General features: G+C 38.7%; 2 protein-coding genes across 4 annotated transcripts in view; both read right to left on the bottom strand.

Annotated features, from left to right (window-relative positions):
• Nucleotides 1-6,167, bottom strand: part of atp6v0a2a (ATPase H+ transporting V0 subunit a2a) — a 38,427-nt gene extending 32,260 nt beyond the window's left edge. For both annotated transcript variants that reach the window (XM_017711238.2, XM_017711239.2), the window contains exons 1-2: nt 5,549-6,167; nt 373-451 (exon numbers count right to left, since the gene is read on the bottom strand). In XM_017711238.2, the coding sequence (XP_017566727.2) occupies nt 373-451; nt 5,549-5,665 (196 nt within the window). In that variant the 5' untranslated portion in view covers nt 5,666-6,167. The remainder of the gene's footprint in view (nt 1-372; nt 452-5,548) is intronic.
• A 1,498-nt stretch (nt 6,168-7,665) lies between these two features.
• nfkbil1 (nuclear factor of kappa light polypeptide gene enhancer in B-cells inhibitor-like 1) lies at nt 7,666-16,852 on the bottom strand. 2 transcript variants are annotated; one of them, XM_017711241.2, is made up of 6 exons: nt 16,695-16,852; nt 14,858-14,928; nt 13,533-13,850; nt 11,097-11,209; nt 10,122-10,236; nt 7,666-8,495 (listed from the first exon to the last, which is right to left on the bottom strand). In XM_017711241.2, the coding sequence occupies exons 3-6, from the start codon at nt 13,807-13,809 to the stop codon at nt 7,909-7,911; spliced, it is 1,092 nt and encodes a 363-aa protein (XP_017566730.2). In that variant the 5' UTR covers nt 13,810-13,850; nt 14,858-14,928; nt 16,695-16,852; the 3' UTR covers nt 7,666-7,908. The 2 variants fall into 2 exon arrangements, with proteins under 2 accessions (XP_017566730.2, XP_017566731.2); XM_017711242.2 differs by lacking the exon at nt 14,858-14,928.
• Nucleotides 16,853-17,086: the final 234 nt, after the last annotated feature.

Genomic DNA, 17,086 nt, shown 5'->3' with positions numbered 1-17,086 from the left:
TAAAATGTTAATCATGTTCATGTTAATGACATGTAAATGAGCTTGATTTCACACACTGATGCTAATCAAATCCTACGAAAGACAAAAGTTTCATGGCTCAGACATAGAGTAGTTTGTAAATCATTAAAGGCCCTCAAATCTTCACTCTTCTTTTACACAGTCTTGAGGAATAAGGCCATTTCAAGTTTACATAAAAAGCATGTAAGAATCACTCATGTAATTAGACTTAAGACATACATAGATTAAATAAGCAATTAATAAATTAGCAATTACAGACAAATGTGTGTAAACGTTGGAGTAATCAATGTACTAAGCAGAAGAAGGAGTATAGTGGAAGGTGTGTTAGGTCTGGCTTGCTTCGGAGGTACTTACCCAGAATTCTCTCCATCTCTTCACACCTTTTGATCTCGCTGACGAAGCGGCGCTGGAAGGGGCTGACACTGGGGTTGAGCTGAAACGACAACATCAGCCATCACCTCACGTCTCCAGTCTGAGGCTTTTACACTTTAATCAATAACTTGCAGACACAGGCGTCAAAGTCTACAGCACAAGAGCTTCACTCTGTATCGTATCCCTGCTCAAAACACACAAGTACACTATATTAGAGACTTGATCACTGAAGAAAAAGCTTGGTGGGAAAGATGTACAATATAAACCCCCTTTTCTCCAAACACATTTGGCACAAGTCTGCAATAATTCAGGTATTACTTGTTAGCTCCATCAGCCTCATATCACCAGGGTAAAATTAAAGAAGCAACTTCAGACACCAAATATGTCTTGGCTGATTCACTGCATTTCAGTTATGGGAGTTAAGGAGCACAAGTACAAGTAACACATCAACTGAAACAGGTGTGTTAGAGCAGTGAGACAATTTTGCACCGAAAGAGTGGTAGAGAGGAACACTGGTCTAGAGGGGAGTTACACTAATTTTTTAAATATTCTGCATAAGTAAATGGTTTACAATAAACAGAGTCCTTCAGAGTGGTTTGGTGTAAAATACTCTGTTCTAGAGAAACATACTGAGAATTGTTCACAGCGGCAGTGGTAGGACCCAGACATCCACCTCTAAAAGCTCCTTCACAGAAGGTTATACATTAAATGTTTCTGTATATGGCGCCTGACTCTCTACAATGCACCATTTCAAATTCAACATCTCTGAATGACTATTTACATCTCACTGGCTTTTTAAAATTATGCAGCAATTTCCCCATTAAATTCCCCATTAAGTTGTGAATGTTGTAAAGACTGCGCTGGAAGCCCAGTTAATTCATAATTTCTACTAAATGCTCACTATCTGCTATGATTGGTTTCATCAAACACACAAACACACACTGACCTATACAAAAACTACAAAATGGGAGATAAATGTGCCCAAAGTGCTGTGGGGCAGGTTAGAAAAGTGGGCTTTCAAATAGATTTGATTTGTGCCACTTTAGTAACCAATCGATGCAATTAAATGAGTTCTCAACGGCACATTAACCCTCTTGATGCAAAAAAAGTCACTGTTCATCAGCCCTGGACAGACAACACATTGTGTAGCCCACAAATGCAGAACAGTTCATACGCACAGTCACATTATAGATGATTTACATATCATTTGCATACCATAACAATAATAATAACAACAATTCAAAGATAAAATACTACTACTAAAAAAGAAACAAATAAGGAATTAAAGAAAGCTAGACATAAAAACATTTTGAGATTAAAATATAAACTTATCAACAACAAATTTGAGCAAGTCATCACATCTTTGAAGCATAAAATCAGAAAGCAATAAAAGAAACCTTTTTGGTGCTATATAGAACAATTTCATACACAACAACACATTCTCCATCAATCTGAAAAACCACTTCACCATGCAAAGAACCATGAAATGGTTCTATACATAACTCAGGTTTCTAAAAATAACCACCCCCTTTACCCCTTGAAGAACCATCCTTTTTAAGAGTACACTTGAGGTGAAAAAAGGTCACTAGAAAAATGTCCTTCATAAGCCCCTGCTTTCTTCTCACTGTCTCTTATTTACTGTCTTTCATGAAAACCACTGTTAATTAGGGCTGCACGATAAATCATATTTTTATTGTTGATGTGATGCACGTTTCCACAATAAACACCTCATTAAGAGCTGCACTGGGCTTAAACCCTACTCTCCCACGTGGGGGACAAGCAACCAATCGGTGAACGGCCAATAACAAAACATATTGAACTACAACCCTGTAAGAACATACATCAGCACTGTTTTTAGATTCTGAGGCGGTAATGGCTAGTGTTATGACAATATTTATCGTTACTGCAAAAAATGTGAGCATATTGTGGATATCGTCACTTCCCCAATGTTTGATTAAAAAAAGAGAGCATAATTAGTCCTTTTTAATAAGATTTAGTACAGCACATAGTATGAAATTTTGAACAGAAGATTCATAGTTTTTAATAGTATTTTTTTAAGTGGCTCTACTTTGTCTGTTCTAACTTATTAGATGTAAAAAAAAATAAATATCAGGACAAATTGTGAATTAGGGCTGAACAATTTTTATGAGCACTACTGCAATTGAAATATTGCAATTTAAATTGTGACTGTCTCCTATAAATTGAGATCCAGATTTTTGGTTTTTTTTTAGCCAAGAAGTCTGATTCAGCTAGAAAGACAAACTGTCTAACTTAACACTTAACAATTTCTCAGTTGCATCAAGCTTATCTGTTAAAAATCTTGGTGTCGTGATAGACACTGATCTGTCCTTCGATGCACATATAACTAATATCACTAGAACAGCCTTCCTGCATCTCCGCAATATCGCTAAATTAAGAAATGCATTATTTCTACAGGACGCAGAAAAGTTAGTTCATGCATTCTTACTTCAAGGCTAGATTACTGTAATGCCCTGCTGTCTGGATGTCCCAGCAAAAGCCTCAACAAGCTTCAGTTAGTCCAGGACACTGCAGCCAGAGTCCTCACAAAAACCAGAAAGTTCGACCATATTAGCCCAGTTTTACCAGTTACCAGTCAAATTTCGCATTGATTATAAAATCCTATTACTGACCTATAAAGCTCTAAACGGACTCGCCCCTCAGTACCTGAGTGAACTTCTCTCCTACTATGAACCATCACGCCTACTTAGATCACAAGGCACTGGCTTATTACTGGCACCTAGAATTAATAAAGTTACATCAGGGGGGAGAGCTTTCTCATACAAAGCCCCCCAGCTCTGGAATAATCTTCCTGTTAATGTTCAGGAATCAGACACAGCCTCAGTTTTTAAGTCTAGGCTAAACACTTACTTGTACAGTCAAGCATTTGGTGATTAGTCTTCCCTGTCAGATCTAGACCTACTGGAGTCTCTGTTGCTCTGTTTTACTGTAATCTGTGGTCAGCCACTCTTTACAGAACTGACTGTTTTTCTTTCCTTTCTCTGCTGAGCTGATCAGCTGCCCATCCTGTGCGTCTGATGCTGTTGCCTCTTCTGCCTTGATTGGCTGCTCACCAGCCTTCTGGACCGGTATGACCACCACTGAGCTTCTTGCCTTACAACGCTGTGCAGTCCTCACCCTCAGATCTTTTCTTTTCCCACTTTGTACTATAATACTTCATACTAATAATGTTTGCTATCCTGTGTCAACCTTAGGAGGATGGGTTCCCCTTCTGAGTCTTGGTTCCTCTCAAGGTTTCTTCCTCTTTTAGGGAGTTTTTTCTTGCCACCATCGCCGCTGGCTTGCTCATGGGGGCTCGGACCCGGATTTTCTTTTCTTTTCTTTTCTCTTCTCTCTGTAATGCTGATTGTTCTATAAAGCTGCTTTCTGACAACACCTGTTGTAAAAAGCGCTATATAAATAAATTTTGCTTGCTTGCTTATATTTACTTTTTTCTGGCTTGAGAATTGAGCACTGAATGAAGTGCACTGGACTGTTAGTTGTAGCTGTGTTGTGAAAGCATATATGTATTTGGTTGCTGCTGATTGTTCTAACTCATCTACAGGCAGTTTATGTTACTAGGCAAAATTTCACAGTTTTAAAAACGGTCAAGAAGATACTGACACACGATATGTCTTGGCTTATTTTTCAGATGTCTTGTCAGAAAAAACAAAATTATTTTTATTCAATATCTGTCATACTGTGTTGCACTAAATCCAGTTAAATGGACTAACTTTTAGCCTATTTATAATGAAACATGCAGCTGGTCAGTGTTCTGAGTCCCAAGCACTGATGAGATCTGATATGTTGAGAAAAGTATACTGTACTGTATTGTGACATAATGAATCACAATGATGTTATACAGAGTAATATTGCCCAGCCCTAAGCTCTTGCAATTTGAAAACTGCAAACTTTCAAATTGTATTTTTGACATAAACACAATTAATCTCTTAGCTCTATCATGAATCGTTAAAAACTTCAAGAAGTATTGTTATATTACATTTCTGATATATTGCCCACCTTTAGGATGCAACACCTATACACGGGGTTGGGCAGAATACTTTTAAAAAGTTGTGATGACTGAAAACTGAATAAACTCTCTGAAATGCATTCAGCAATGTATTCCACTACAATACATAAAAAGGTAATACATACAGAACACATATTGGTAAAATACATGGGAAGAACTCTCCTTCATTTCACACCGCTCTTCATAGTTGCTGGTTGGCAGTTTTATTGCTGTAATACTTCTGTTAACATGTAAAAATTCAGTAATTCAAACGTAATTCAACATTCACAGCATTAATTTGGCTCTCATCGCATGCTTCACTCCACTGCTGCTCCTGCTGTTTGTGTGCCCATTGCTCGACCACCCTCTGGACCATATAAATAAAATTTGACTTGACTTGGCTGCTCACATAATCCCACTGACCTTTCATGACCTAAGCCAACAATTCACTAAATACCAATAACAATATCTTGCAAATTTGCCTATAAAGTGAGCAGCTGCATGATTTTCAGTTGATATATATCTTGCTACGGAATGTACATAAAGTATAGTACAACACCAAAGCTGAGCTTATCACTGGTGCACCTGTCCACTACTCAGTTAAGCCATCTCTCAAAAGAGTTTACTAGCTCTCACAATAATAACTGATCATCACATCAATTTATCAGCCAACTCAGGCTTTAGCAGAACTCAGTAATGCTGATATTGATAACTGATCACAGTGATTTATCAGTTTACTCAGTCTTTTGCAGAGCTCAGTAACACTGAGATTAGTAAATGATCATCACAGTGGTTTATCAGTCTACTCAGGTCTTAGGCTTTTGAGTTCTTTTTACAGTAACACTTTATATGCTGTGTGCTGATTTTAAAATAGTTACTTAACATGCATTGACTGTGTGTCTTATTTTTATTTTTTTTAATTATGGGTATACTTTCTGAAAGTATTCTTCTAAAATGCAAAAGTAACTGTATTCTGAACGCCGCCTTTACAAATGACAGTAAGCTGGACTGAATACAGATACTTCATTTCTGTATTATGAATACGCATTCCCAAAACTTGTATCCCGTTACATCCCAGCCCTGCATACAAAGCACCATCAACATCAGCATCAACATCAGCAGGTTACTCACATCTCTGAACTCCACCAGCCCCATCTCGCCCAGCTCACTGATGCAGTCATATGCAGAGCCGGACTGCAGAAACAGCTGGGCCAGGCACATCTCCTCACTCCTGAAACTGGCACACATCGCGACAAAACGCAGAAAAACAACTAACAACAGCAAAGCAAACCTAGCAACACTAGCCTCTTAACGACAAATCCATGACATTTATTTTGGAGACGGCAGGTTAGAGAGCATCTAGAAATGACTCAAAACAGCATCTTAATTCATTATTCTCTGTTAAAATGACTGATATGCTCTTTAACACGTATTTATTCCTAAACTAGCATGTCGCCTGGTTCGAAAACCACTAATAGCAGCGTTTATCCGCGGCTAGCAGCACTTAGCCGCCTGTACGGTTAATCAATAAGAGGCTGTAGCTCTAACGGCAGTCTCGCCACTGAAAACGACAAAAATAGAGCAAAAGATGCCACCAACACGACTGACAATAAAATGCCAGAAAAGAGAGACTGTCCCGCCCTCAGAAATAAAACGCAGAAGCTGGTAACGTTCAGTTTTAAAACAGCGCAACGTAAAAAAATTCCTCCCCAGCTGTAACGCTAGCAGCGCCGCCGCCGCCGTCCGTTGGTGCTCGGGTTGCCAGATAAGTGGTGGCTGATCCTTCTTGGGTGCAGTGATTTCTTATAGTCTCCGAGTATAAATTGTTAAAAAAATATGAATAGATCAAGTTTGCTTTTTCTTACTTAAATAGTATTACCTTGTTGACCCTCATCACACTTCTGATACATCATTTAGGTTGCCGTTAATTGTGCTAGTCCTCATTTATAAATGCACCTCAAATGTACTATACTTAGATATAAAATATACTGATTCGAACCAGTGCCATTCATTTTTGCTGTTATTCGCCTCATTACCACACTGTTCCTTCCATCACATAGGGGATTTGACAGCAATCTGGCAACCGGAACATCCCTTAATATATTCTGTGCTGTATTCTTCCAAACCAGAGGCCCACCGCCTGCCTGTCCTTTGTCTAAATGGGTGTGAAGCTGAAGACCTACGTGGCACATCAAGTTTTGCTGAAGATCCATTGTTGAATTCATCTTCATATGCCAAATCTAGCAGGAATATATGTGACCGGTTCAACTGACAGCAGGTCATTATCTCTGTGTTTCTGTGTAGTCCTGATGCAGAGAATTTGGATGCAGTGTTAATTTTTCTGTGTAAGATGCCCAATTGTTTTTTTTATGTTGATCATATGGGAAGTATTAATTGGATACTCAAATAACTTTCACAAATTGTTTAATATACTCATTCAGAAGATTAATCTGGACACTATGCAGGTTCATTTTGACCCAGACAGGAGCTGATATTGACAATGGAGGTATTTATGCTCCATAAAGATGAAATCATGTTAAATGATTCTTCCTTGTTGGTCCACACCCAGACGGTAGTTAAATGAGCTCCAGAGTTGCATGCAAATTTAGACCCACTTTCATCTTCTGTCTAAAATCACAGCAATACTACTAAAACTGACACATTCTAACATTTTCATTTGGTGAAGTGCATAATTGCTAACACATATGTATTGTCTGTCTATTAAAGATTCCACTGGACATTACCCACATACTCTTTGGTACAGATCTGGACAGGACAATGTCATTTCTAGTGAATAATGAACTATATGCATTGACTATTTAGAAAAGAGACATATGTTCTGTGACCATAATTTTTTTTGTTTCATTTTCTTATTATTCTTTCTCTTTTATGACTGCTTTACTTTGTTTATTCCCAAAATAAAAAAGGGTTCTTAATGGTGATGCCAAAAAACAACTTTTCCTTCATTTTTTTTGATCCACTTATAAAATTTGTGTGGTTTTATGTACCAAAAAAGGTCATCATTAATTTTTACATGACCCACTCTTTATCCCTTAGAATTCAACAGGCTGATTTTGTGACTGTACCTTTAAGACTGATATATGTAAATAACCTCTGTTCTGATGCTCTCACTCAAAAAACACTCTGTATGAGTGGCCAAGACTAAACTGCTATAAGCTAAAGAGATTAATGTATGTAAATAAGTTGATTTTATATCACATCACAGAAACAATGAATTCACAACAGACTGTAGTTACAGCTTTGTTTTTATATATGGACTGTATAGACTGGGAAGTGACTGTTACACTGCAAAACAATGTTTATATATTATTTCATACTCTTTTATTTAAAAAAAGAGTGGGAAATTTATTTTTGCCATGACATAGGCCCTTCATAGGTTAAACCATTTCCAATTACATTTATTTTACCATTCCAAGCCAAGAACCAACTAGAACCAACTCAAACTGCATATGATCACAGTATGCTATGTGTCACCGGAGACTCTGAGCCAGTCTGTTGAGCTCCTGAGAGAGAGCCGTGACTGTATCCAGAATTTTCTGCCTGTCTCTCTCCAGTAGCCGGCCACCGCAGCGCTGGGAAAATTTATCTGGGTGCCAGAGGGCCTGCTGCTGCCGGAGAAGCTTTCGGAAGGTGGGAATATCAGACCGGTCAGCGCCGTGTAACATCACCGCCAACATCTCATCTAGGGAACCGCGAGGTGACGGCCAGGGGATGTCGTCGTATCCCAGCATGCTGCTGGTCTCCACACCAGAAGAGGTGGATTTGCTGAAGGTTTCAGCGCAGCGTTCCTCATAACGTCTCTTTTTTCCCCGCTTCGTCTCATCCTCCTTCCGCACAGCACGCTCCAGGTACTCCCTGTGCTCCCTCTCCAGCCTAGAGTGAAGTTCTCTGCACCTCCTCTCCTCCTCCTCTGCCTGCTCCCTGTGCTTTCTCTTCCTACAGTGAAAAGCAGCATCTCTCTGTGCCCTGGCCTGCTGCTTCGCTGCATACTCTCGTCTGATCCGCTCTGCCCAGTCTCCAAAATCTTCCTCATCTTTGTCATCCAGTAGAAAGTCATCTGGAAAAGATGAAAGGAAATGGCACTTTAATACCTTAGGTGGATCACTATGATGTAGAGCTGCATGTAATGTTTAGAGATCAAGTTTCTTTGCCCAAATCCATTGGCCAATGTTAAAATGTTTGTAGGTAATACAGGTCCACAGTTCTAAGTTCATTTAAGACAGTGAAACTAATCCAATTTACAGAGGAATTCCACAAAGTGTTCTAATTTTCTCTTTAATTCAATGCTCTGGTTGAAAACAAAGTCATTGGAATATTGTGGAATAATGTGAAATGACTCATTGTAGAGATTTCTTTACAGCGGTGGTGATAGGAACCAGGGGTTGCCATGCCTACAATACAAAAATAGCCACTTTATTCACTATTCAAAACCACCAGTGAACCTACATGAGTTTATATTTGGAACACTGTTGAGGGTAAAATAGTGGAAAATCTGAAAATTGTTTTTGGGGACAATTTCGCCTTAAAATACACTACATGTCATTTTTAAAAAGCCAAACGCTTTTCACAACTATCGTAAAACAATGTTTCAGACATCAGGCAATGTATTCATAACCATTTGATGTAATAATGTTCTGTGAGAGAGCTTTTAGAGGTGGATGTGTGGTTTCTATCACCACTTCTAATAAATATTTCTGACTATATAAGTTTCTCTAGAACATCACATTTCACCCCAAACCACTTTGAATGACTTAATTTATATCTTAATTATTTAATAATGTAGACATTTTGAGAACTGTGGAACTCCTCTTTAAATTGCTTGGCTATTTAACTTTAATGTCTCTAAAAGTGCCCCCAAAATGTGGTTATGAATATTCTGCCTGATGTCTGAGACATTGTTTTACAATAGTTTCCAGATAAAAATCCCTAAAACATTTTTTTCTTCACGGTGGAGGGATACATGCATGGTTTAGTAAGGCAAAATAGACCCCAAGAAAAATTTTCAACTATTTTACCAACATTACATATAAAAACACAGAAGACACCTATAGGTTCACTGATGATTTTGGATAGTAAATAAATTGGCTATATTTGTGCTGTAGTCATGGCAACCCCTGGTTCCTATCACCACAACTGTAAAGAAATCTAAGTCTCTACAACAACCTTTTTCACACAAAACCACTCTCAATGACTTTGAGAGCCATCCTGAAAATCAACACTTACCATTTTTGCCTTGCTAGTGCCAGGTCATATTAAACTCAATTCATCATATAATTTAAAAGATTAAATTTCTCCATTAAAACGTACTGACTTTTGCCCCACCTCTTTAAAACATCTGATTTTTGACGACGTCACTGTGCACCAGTGGTCGGGCCAAAATAATATTAACCAGTAATATTTTGTTTCCCCTCTCCCTCCCACCACCCTCATCTATCATAGGGAGAAAACGCTGAACTAGATTAGAGACCCTCCCTGATACTGTGTTTCGCACACAAATACAGAACAGCACGAAAGGGGAATGTCGGTTCCTATTAACAACATTAACATAACATACAGATCAATTAAAACATGCCTTGATCATCAGACATTCCTAGTAATGTTGCTCAAAATATGCCCTCACATACAGTCAGCTATCAAACTATCACATCATTATAGGTAAAACATACAGCCTTAGCAATCTTACCATCATACTGCCCAAACGTCTCAAAGAACTCATCTTGGCATTCACCAAACAGCTTCTCCCTCCACTTCTGCTCAGGGTCAGTGTGCTGAGGAGAGTCTCCTTCTTCACTCCTCCTCTGTGCATTATGACACAAGTGTGAGGAATATTGTTATAAGAGAAGATAGAGAGGATGCTCTATCATGCCCCATAGCAATGTACCATCTCAGGAGCTTCCTGGGGGCAGTCACTTTAGAGAAATTATCAGGTAATGATAGAATGTAAATAAGCTCTTTCCCAGATGTAAAAGCTTCAGAGCGACATTAGAACGTCATTCATTCATTCATAAACACATTAAAACCTATAGCTGCACAAGCACCAGTGTAGAACAGCTTAAGAGCAGGTGGCTAAGATGTCTTGTTCCTTCATTTAAAGGTGAATTCCACCTATTTTCCAAAATCTCTGCATAATTCAATGTTCAAGGCGTAAACAAAGTTATGGGGTAATAAAAACCAGAGGTCACCATGTCTGAAACACACACAGCCATTTTATTTACTATCTAAATTACCAGTGAACCTACACATGTTTTCTGAGCGTTTATTCATAATGTTGATGATGGTAAAATAGTGATAAATCTGAAAAAATAAGTTTTCTTTGCTGTACAAAGCCTTGTATGCACCTTACCTCATGTGTTTTAGGCCAAAGCCTTCTCAAAGCTATCATAAAACAATGTCTCAGACATCAGGCGGTGTGTTCATAACCATTACATGTAATAAACTTCTGTGAGGGAGCTTTTAGAGGTGGACGTCTGGTTCCCATCACCACCAACTGAGAAAAAAGTCTGACTAGGTAGGTTTCTCTAGAACAGAGCATTTCACACCAAACCACTCTGAATGGCTCTGTTTACAATTTAAGCATTTAATTTTACATAAGAATTTTTAAGAATTAGTGAAATGGTCCTTTTGTATTTGTATTAAATTTCACAGAGCAGCTCCTTACCTGCCCAAAATTGAGTCCTTGGAGCAGATCAAGAGGAGTGACTCCAGCTTTGTTCGGTGCATCCAGGGCAGCAGGACAGTGCTTCCGCAGTGGAATCACCAGGTCATCATAATCTGTAACAGCGTTGACAATGAAAAATGACCTGAGACTTCAGGACTGAGATTTCAGAAGAGTAGTGAACAGCTCTGTTAATTCTGTTCCATCCAAATACTCTTACATCTGATTAAGAATAATTGAAATCTACTTCCACACTAATTCCTTCAGATTCCTGGGCACACACATTTTTGAGGATCTTTCCTGGACCACCAACACCATGGCAGTGGTCAAGAAGGCGCAGCAGAGACTCTACTTCCTGAGAATTCTCAGGAAAAACAACCTTCAGGAGAAGCTGCTGATGTCCTACTACCGCTCCACCATTGAGAGTGTGCTGACATACTGCATCTCAAAGTGGTACAGCAGCTGCTCAGTGGCAGAGAGGAAAGCACTGAAGGGGGTCATAAACACGGCCCAGAAGATCATCGGCTGCCCACTGCCCTGCCTGGAGGACCTGTTCAGCTCCCGCTGCCTTAGCAGGGCAGCCAACATCCTGAAGGACACATTTCACCTGAGACATCATCTGTTCGACCTGCTGCTCTCTGGTAAACGCTTTAGGTCTACCCCATCCTGGACAAACAGACTTAAAAACAGTTTTTACCCCAGAGCCGTACGGGAGCTGAACACTTCCAAACACACACTGACAAGGACTTTCTATAGAACACTTTGCTCAGTAGAAGTGACTGAACACCACTACAACTCTTTACTGGCACTGACTTCATAGGACACTGTACACTGTTCCAGTGTTCCACTTCACTTCTGTTCTATTTATGATTCACTGTTCTCGAGTGTGTGATCTATAATCTGTATTCTTTCTGTGCATTAATTCTTAAGATGTGCAATACCATGATCCTATAAGCTATCCAGGAATGTGCAATAACTAACTGTACCCAACTTGTCTATTGTCTGTTTTATAGTCCTTTCTCTATATATTTAAGATTTGTGATACTTTTTTTCCCCTTAACCAGCACTTTATATGTTTTAGCCTTATGTTTAGATATTTTAGTCTTATGTTTAATTGTTTTGTATGTAGAAAGTGCCGTTGGATTGCTGCTCAATTTCATTGTACACTGTGCAATGACAATAAAGGCTTATCTCATCTTATCCGCACAGCAATGCATGCATACAGGAATTCTGGGTCGATGCAGATTTCATATACGTATGTGCCAAAGTCAATATAGAAATATTTGTAAAATACAGAACCTAGGACTAAATCCACCTGGATTAGCTTTACAGAGCCTTTACATTTATTTTATTCACTATCTAAAACCACCAGTGAACCTACATGTGTCTTCTGAGTTTATATTTGGAATGTTGTTGATGGGAAAATAGTGGAAAATCAAAAAAAAAAAAAGGTTTTTGGAGATCATTTCACCTGAAAATACACTACATGTATTCTTCCATCTTGAATTGATTTTAAAAAGCCAAAACCTTTTCAAAACTATCGAAAACAATGTTTCAGACATCAGACAAAGTATTCATAACCATTTCATCCAATAATTTTCTGGGAGGGAGCTTTTAGAGGTGGATGTGTGGTTTCTATCACCACTGGATTAGCTTTACAGAGACTTTACAGTTACTTGCGTAGAATTACAAACGTAGTAAAATTAATAAACTGCAGAGACATCCATGCAGTAACCTAGTGTTATATAAACATTTTGCCCTGCCACAGTAAAGAACAAAATACATCATAAAACATCATCTTAAAATATACAGTCATGCGAAGAAGTACACACCAGAATCTCTCTTTTTTTGACATACATAGGTATATTAGTATTTGATCAGTATGTATAGATTAACATATAATCGAACACAAAACAATGAAAATTTGCAGTAATTTATTTAAATAAAAATGAACTGAGATTTAATTTTTCCTGTGGAAAAACTAAAGACACCTCTGGCTTCAGTAACTGGTACCACCCCCTTTGACAGGAACAAATATATGCAAATGTTTCCTAAAACTGTCTACCAGCTTCTGACCAGTTTCAACAGGATTCATTCCATAAACCTTCATTACTTTTCATCCATACTTGTCTTTGATCCTTCCCCTGTTGGTATGTTCACCAACTTTCCACAGCAAACTGCATTTCTGTTATTTTAATTATATAAATAATGACAAATATGCTAATTATAAGTGTCAGGTGATAAATTATATCACCTTTATCTAGCAACACTGATTAGATGATGACCGAAGATCTGTATGTTCAAATAAGTTGAAAAAAGACTACATTTTTCATGCTGTTCTTGGATCAAATATTTCTGATTATTAAACTTTTTGCTTGTGTATGGTTTAAGGCTCCTCTATGCATATCTCCCAGGTTATAGCTGTGTATGTCGGTTTACCTCTTTTGCCATATTTGCAAGCTCTTTTGGCAGCAAGGTGTAGCGGTGTGTCCTCATTTCTGTCCCTCTGGAGAGGATCTGCTCCGTGTTTCAGCAGGAGCCTGAGGATAGCATCATCACCCTGAGAGCAGGATAGATGCAGGAGGCTCCGTTGCCTCTTTCCCTGAGAAAAATTCATGCCTACATCTTTGTGTTTGCGTAGGTACGACTTCAGCTTCAAGAGGCTCCCCTCCTCCACGTACCGCCAAACCTTTTTCTGCTTTCGTGACACCATCATTTCTTAGTGTCTTCACAAACGATTGGCTGGCTGGACACTTTCTACAAGAACAGAAGGTTAATAACAATGTACAGGTTTAAATAGGTGTATGCAGTTATATTTGATTTCCATTAAAACAGCTATTAAGTAAAATATTATTTTCTGTAGATGTTTCTGAGACAATTATGAATAAGATAATCTACTTGCATAAAGAAAAATAAAGTCTGAGAAATAAGGGAAAAAAAACAGGAGTTTCTGAAACTGGAGTTCAAAAATGATTATAAGCTACAGAGAAAATGTTCCTCCTAAGAAGACCTGGTAGACACCAAAACTGTCCCCATTAGATAAACTACACTTAAGCCTTATCACTCCAAAATCTAGATCTTAACATCACTGAATGTGTTTGATCACTTCAGAAAAAGATCAACCAACTTCTAGGACTGAACTTTGGAGGTGTGTCTGCAGATTTCTGTGACAAACTGAAAGTGAGTCTCCTGAAAAAAATGAAAGCTGTAATACAGGTAAAAAGTGGCACACTGAACACTGACACACCTGATATACTTGGTTGTTGAGGATTCTGTGTAGTTTTCTGTTAAACATGCTTTCTACTGTTTTTCCTGCCATTGAGAAACAAATATGATGTACTTAATAACTGTTTTGACTGGATATATTAAAAAAATTAAGGTTGGTCTCTGCCTTCTGCACAGTAGTGTATAAAAGCCTGAGCTATGAGTCAACCTGAAGTCACTCCATACATTTGTACACATCTGCTCGTCCAGTGTTGCTTCTGAAATGAAGGGTATTAATAGGAAATTTCTCCCTTTTCTGCAGTAACAGCCTCTACTCTTCTGGGAAGGCTTTACACTAGAGCCTAGTGGTGCAACAATTAATCCACTTAGTCGGCTAAAATCGAGAAGTAAATTAGTCGATTGGTTGGTGACATCATGAATCGTGTTTCTCACTGCATGCCATTGTACTTTTTTTTTGTAACTGGAGAGTTAACAAAAGTGCGATGGCAGCCTCACGAACAAAAAGGGTGGGAGCACCCTTAACCAAAAAGTTGTGTTACCTGGGAACACATCCTCCATGTTGGAGCACCTGAAGAGGAAACGCGTTGGCTCACTGGACCACGCTTCCTCTCTGTAAAACAATTGTGCTAGATATTAACAAAAATGACATCCTTCTTCATGAGCTGTAACATCTTTGATAACTGCATGCTGTCTAGAATCGTTAATAGAGTTGGAAGGGAGATGCCGACATCAAGGCCACCGGTAGCCCTGTAGCCCACACTTGGCATTGGGCAGGTGCACTTTGATTAGTTGGAACGAGGAAACAAAAGGCTGGTAAAGTTGCGTAATGCTAAAAAACACCTGGTGGTTAATTAGCAACAGGTCAGTAAAATGATTAAGCATAAAAAGAGCCTTTTAGAAGTACAGCTCGGGAGAGGTTTCCCACTCTGGGAAACACTGCTTACGCAAATAGTGCAACAATTCAAGAATAACGTTTCTCATCATAAAATAGCAAACATCTTGGGGATGTCATCATCTACAGGACATAATATCATCAAAAGATTCGGAGAATCCAGAGAAATCTCTGAATGCAAGGAAAAAGGTTGAAAACTAGTACTGGATGGTCATGATCTTTGGGCCCTCAGGCGGCACTGCATTTACAGCTATGATTCTGCAGTGGAAATCACTGCATGGGCTCAGGAACATTTTCCAAAAAGGAAATTTGAAATTCTTTTTCAGAAATCATGGATGCTGCATGGCTAAGGAGGAGATGGTCCACCTGGCTTGTTATCAGCGCACAGTTTAAAAGCCAGCATCTGTGATGTTATTGTAATATACATTCTGCATGTATTTCAACAGCATGGCTCCATATTAAAAGGTCTGCAGTCCAGATCTGTCACCCTCCTAAAACATTTGATGCATTATGAAACAAAAAATACAACAAAGAAGACCTTAAACTGTGAGCAGCTGAAATCCTATATCAAGTCAGAATTGTAAAATATTTAACTTTCAAAACTACTCCTCAGTTCCCAAACACTTACAGAGTGCTGTTAAAAGAAGAGGTGATTAAACAAAGTGGTAAAAGAGGTGATTAAACAATGCGGAGTGACACTGATGCTAAAATGTTGATCAATGCCTTCATCTTCTCACGCATCGATTACTATAACTCACTTTTCTACGGCCTTCCAGTTAAACTAATCCAGTACGTCCAAAATTCAGCAGCCTGGGTTCTTACCTCCAAGCGCACAGCTCATATCACTCCTATTCTTTGACAGTTGCATTGGCTTCCTATTAGTTCTAGGACTAAGCACAAAATCCTTCATACCTTCAAGGCTTTACATGGTCTGGCTCTGACACACCTTTCTGATCTGATTTCCTTATATTGTCCCTCTCGTGCTCTCCGATCTTCTAATGCTGGACTCCTCACAGTAAATTAGGACTGGTTTGTCAATGAGGTGTACCCTTAGTTTTAAGCCTGGAACTTCAACCTAATAACACAGAGCTTTTGAAACGCCTTGTGTGTTGTGACATCACACCACGACTTACTGGCTATCTGGCAAACTACATTCAGGTGGCTATTTTGCTGCTCTTGGCCAAAATAAAACAGGCCTGAACTTTAATTAATAGAAAATATTCGCAATTTAAATCGCAGTCCCAATATTAATCAGAAAAATCTCAGTTAGATATTGTCCTCAAATCGCTCAGTCCTAGAAAATGGTCATACAAAAAATAATTACCACTGCGTTTGGTATATAAACTCACACAAACAGCTGGACGTGGACATCAGCGAGCAAAGTAAGCTAACATGCAAGAGAAATGCAGGACTTGAGCCCTTTAAATGGTTTTACTGACATCAGCAGTCTAAACTCTCAGAAAACGAAGTCATTTAAGAGTTACCTGGTCTATAACAGGAGTCATCTCGTGTATGTCGAGTTAACTGTTTAGGAGTGAAAGGTTAAATTTATGAACATTCAAATATAAAAACACTAATAAACTCGCTACACAACGTTTGCAATCGTACGCCCACAAAACAGGTCCCTCACTCCTCAGCGCATTCGTTGGTTCCGCAGGATTAGTTCCTGGTGTAGTTGCGTGTCAGTACCAGCAGGGGTCACAGGCCCCTCGCCATTGAGCTATAGAGTGGGTTTAAGGTTTAGGGAATTAAACCTTTTTTTTTTTTTAGCTTCGTACTAATTTTTTGACACATGTGAGCTTTTCGAGTACCAGCCTCATTACAGGACCGTTTAATACTTGTATCTGCAACAACCCTGCTAGAAAAAACAGCATAG

Source organism: Pygocentrus nattereri, chromosome 18 (assembly GCF_015220715.1).
Source record: "Pygocentrus nattereri isolate fPygNat1 chromosome 18, fPygNat1.pri, whole genome shotgun sequence".
NCBI lineage: Eukaryota > Metazoa > Chordata > Actinopteri > Characiformes > Serrasalmidae > Pygocentrus > Pygocentrus nattereri.
Note: the sequence above shows the minus strand (reverse complement) of the source record. Positions and strands in the feature narration are given on the sequence as shown.

Coding starts and splice junctions, on each gene's coding strand:
- nfkbil1 (XM_017711241.2), bottom strand. CDS start 13,809: ATGATGGTGTCACGAAAGCAGAAAAAGGTTTGGCGGTACGTGGAGGAG. Junction 11,210..13,532: donor TTGCAAATATGGCAAAAGAG/GTAAACCGACAT, acceptor ACGCTGTTACAG/ATTATGATGACCTGGTGATT. Junction 10,237..11,096: donor AAGGACTCAATTTTGGGCAG/GTAAGGAGCTGC, acceptor CATAATGCACAG/AGGAGGAGTGAAGAAGGAGA.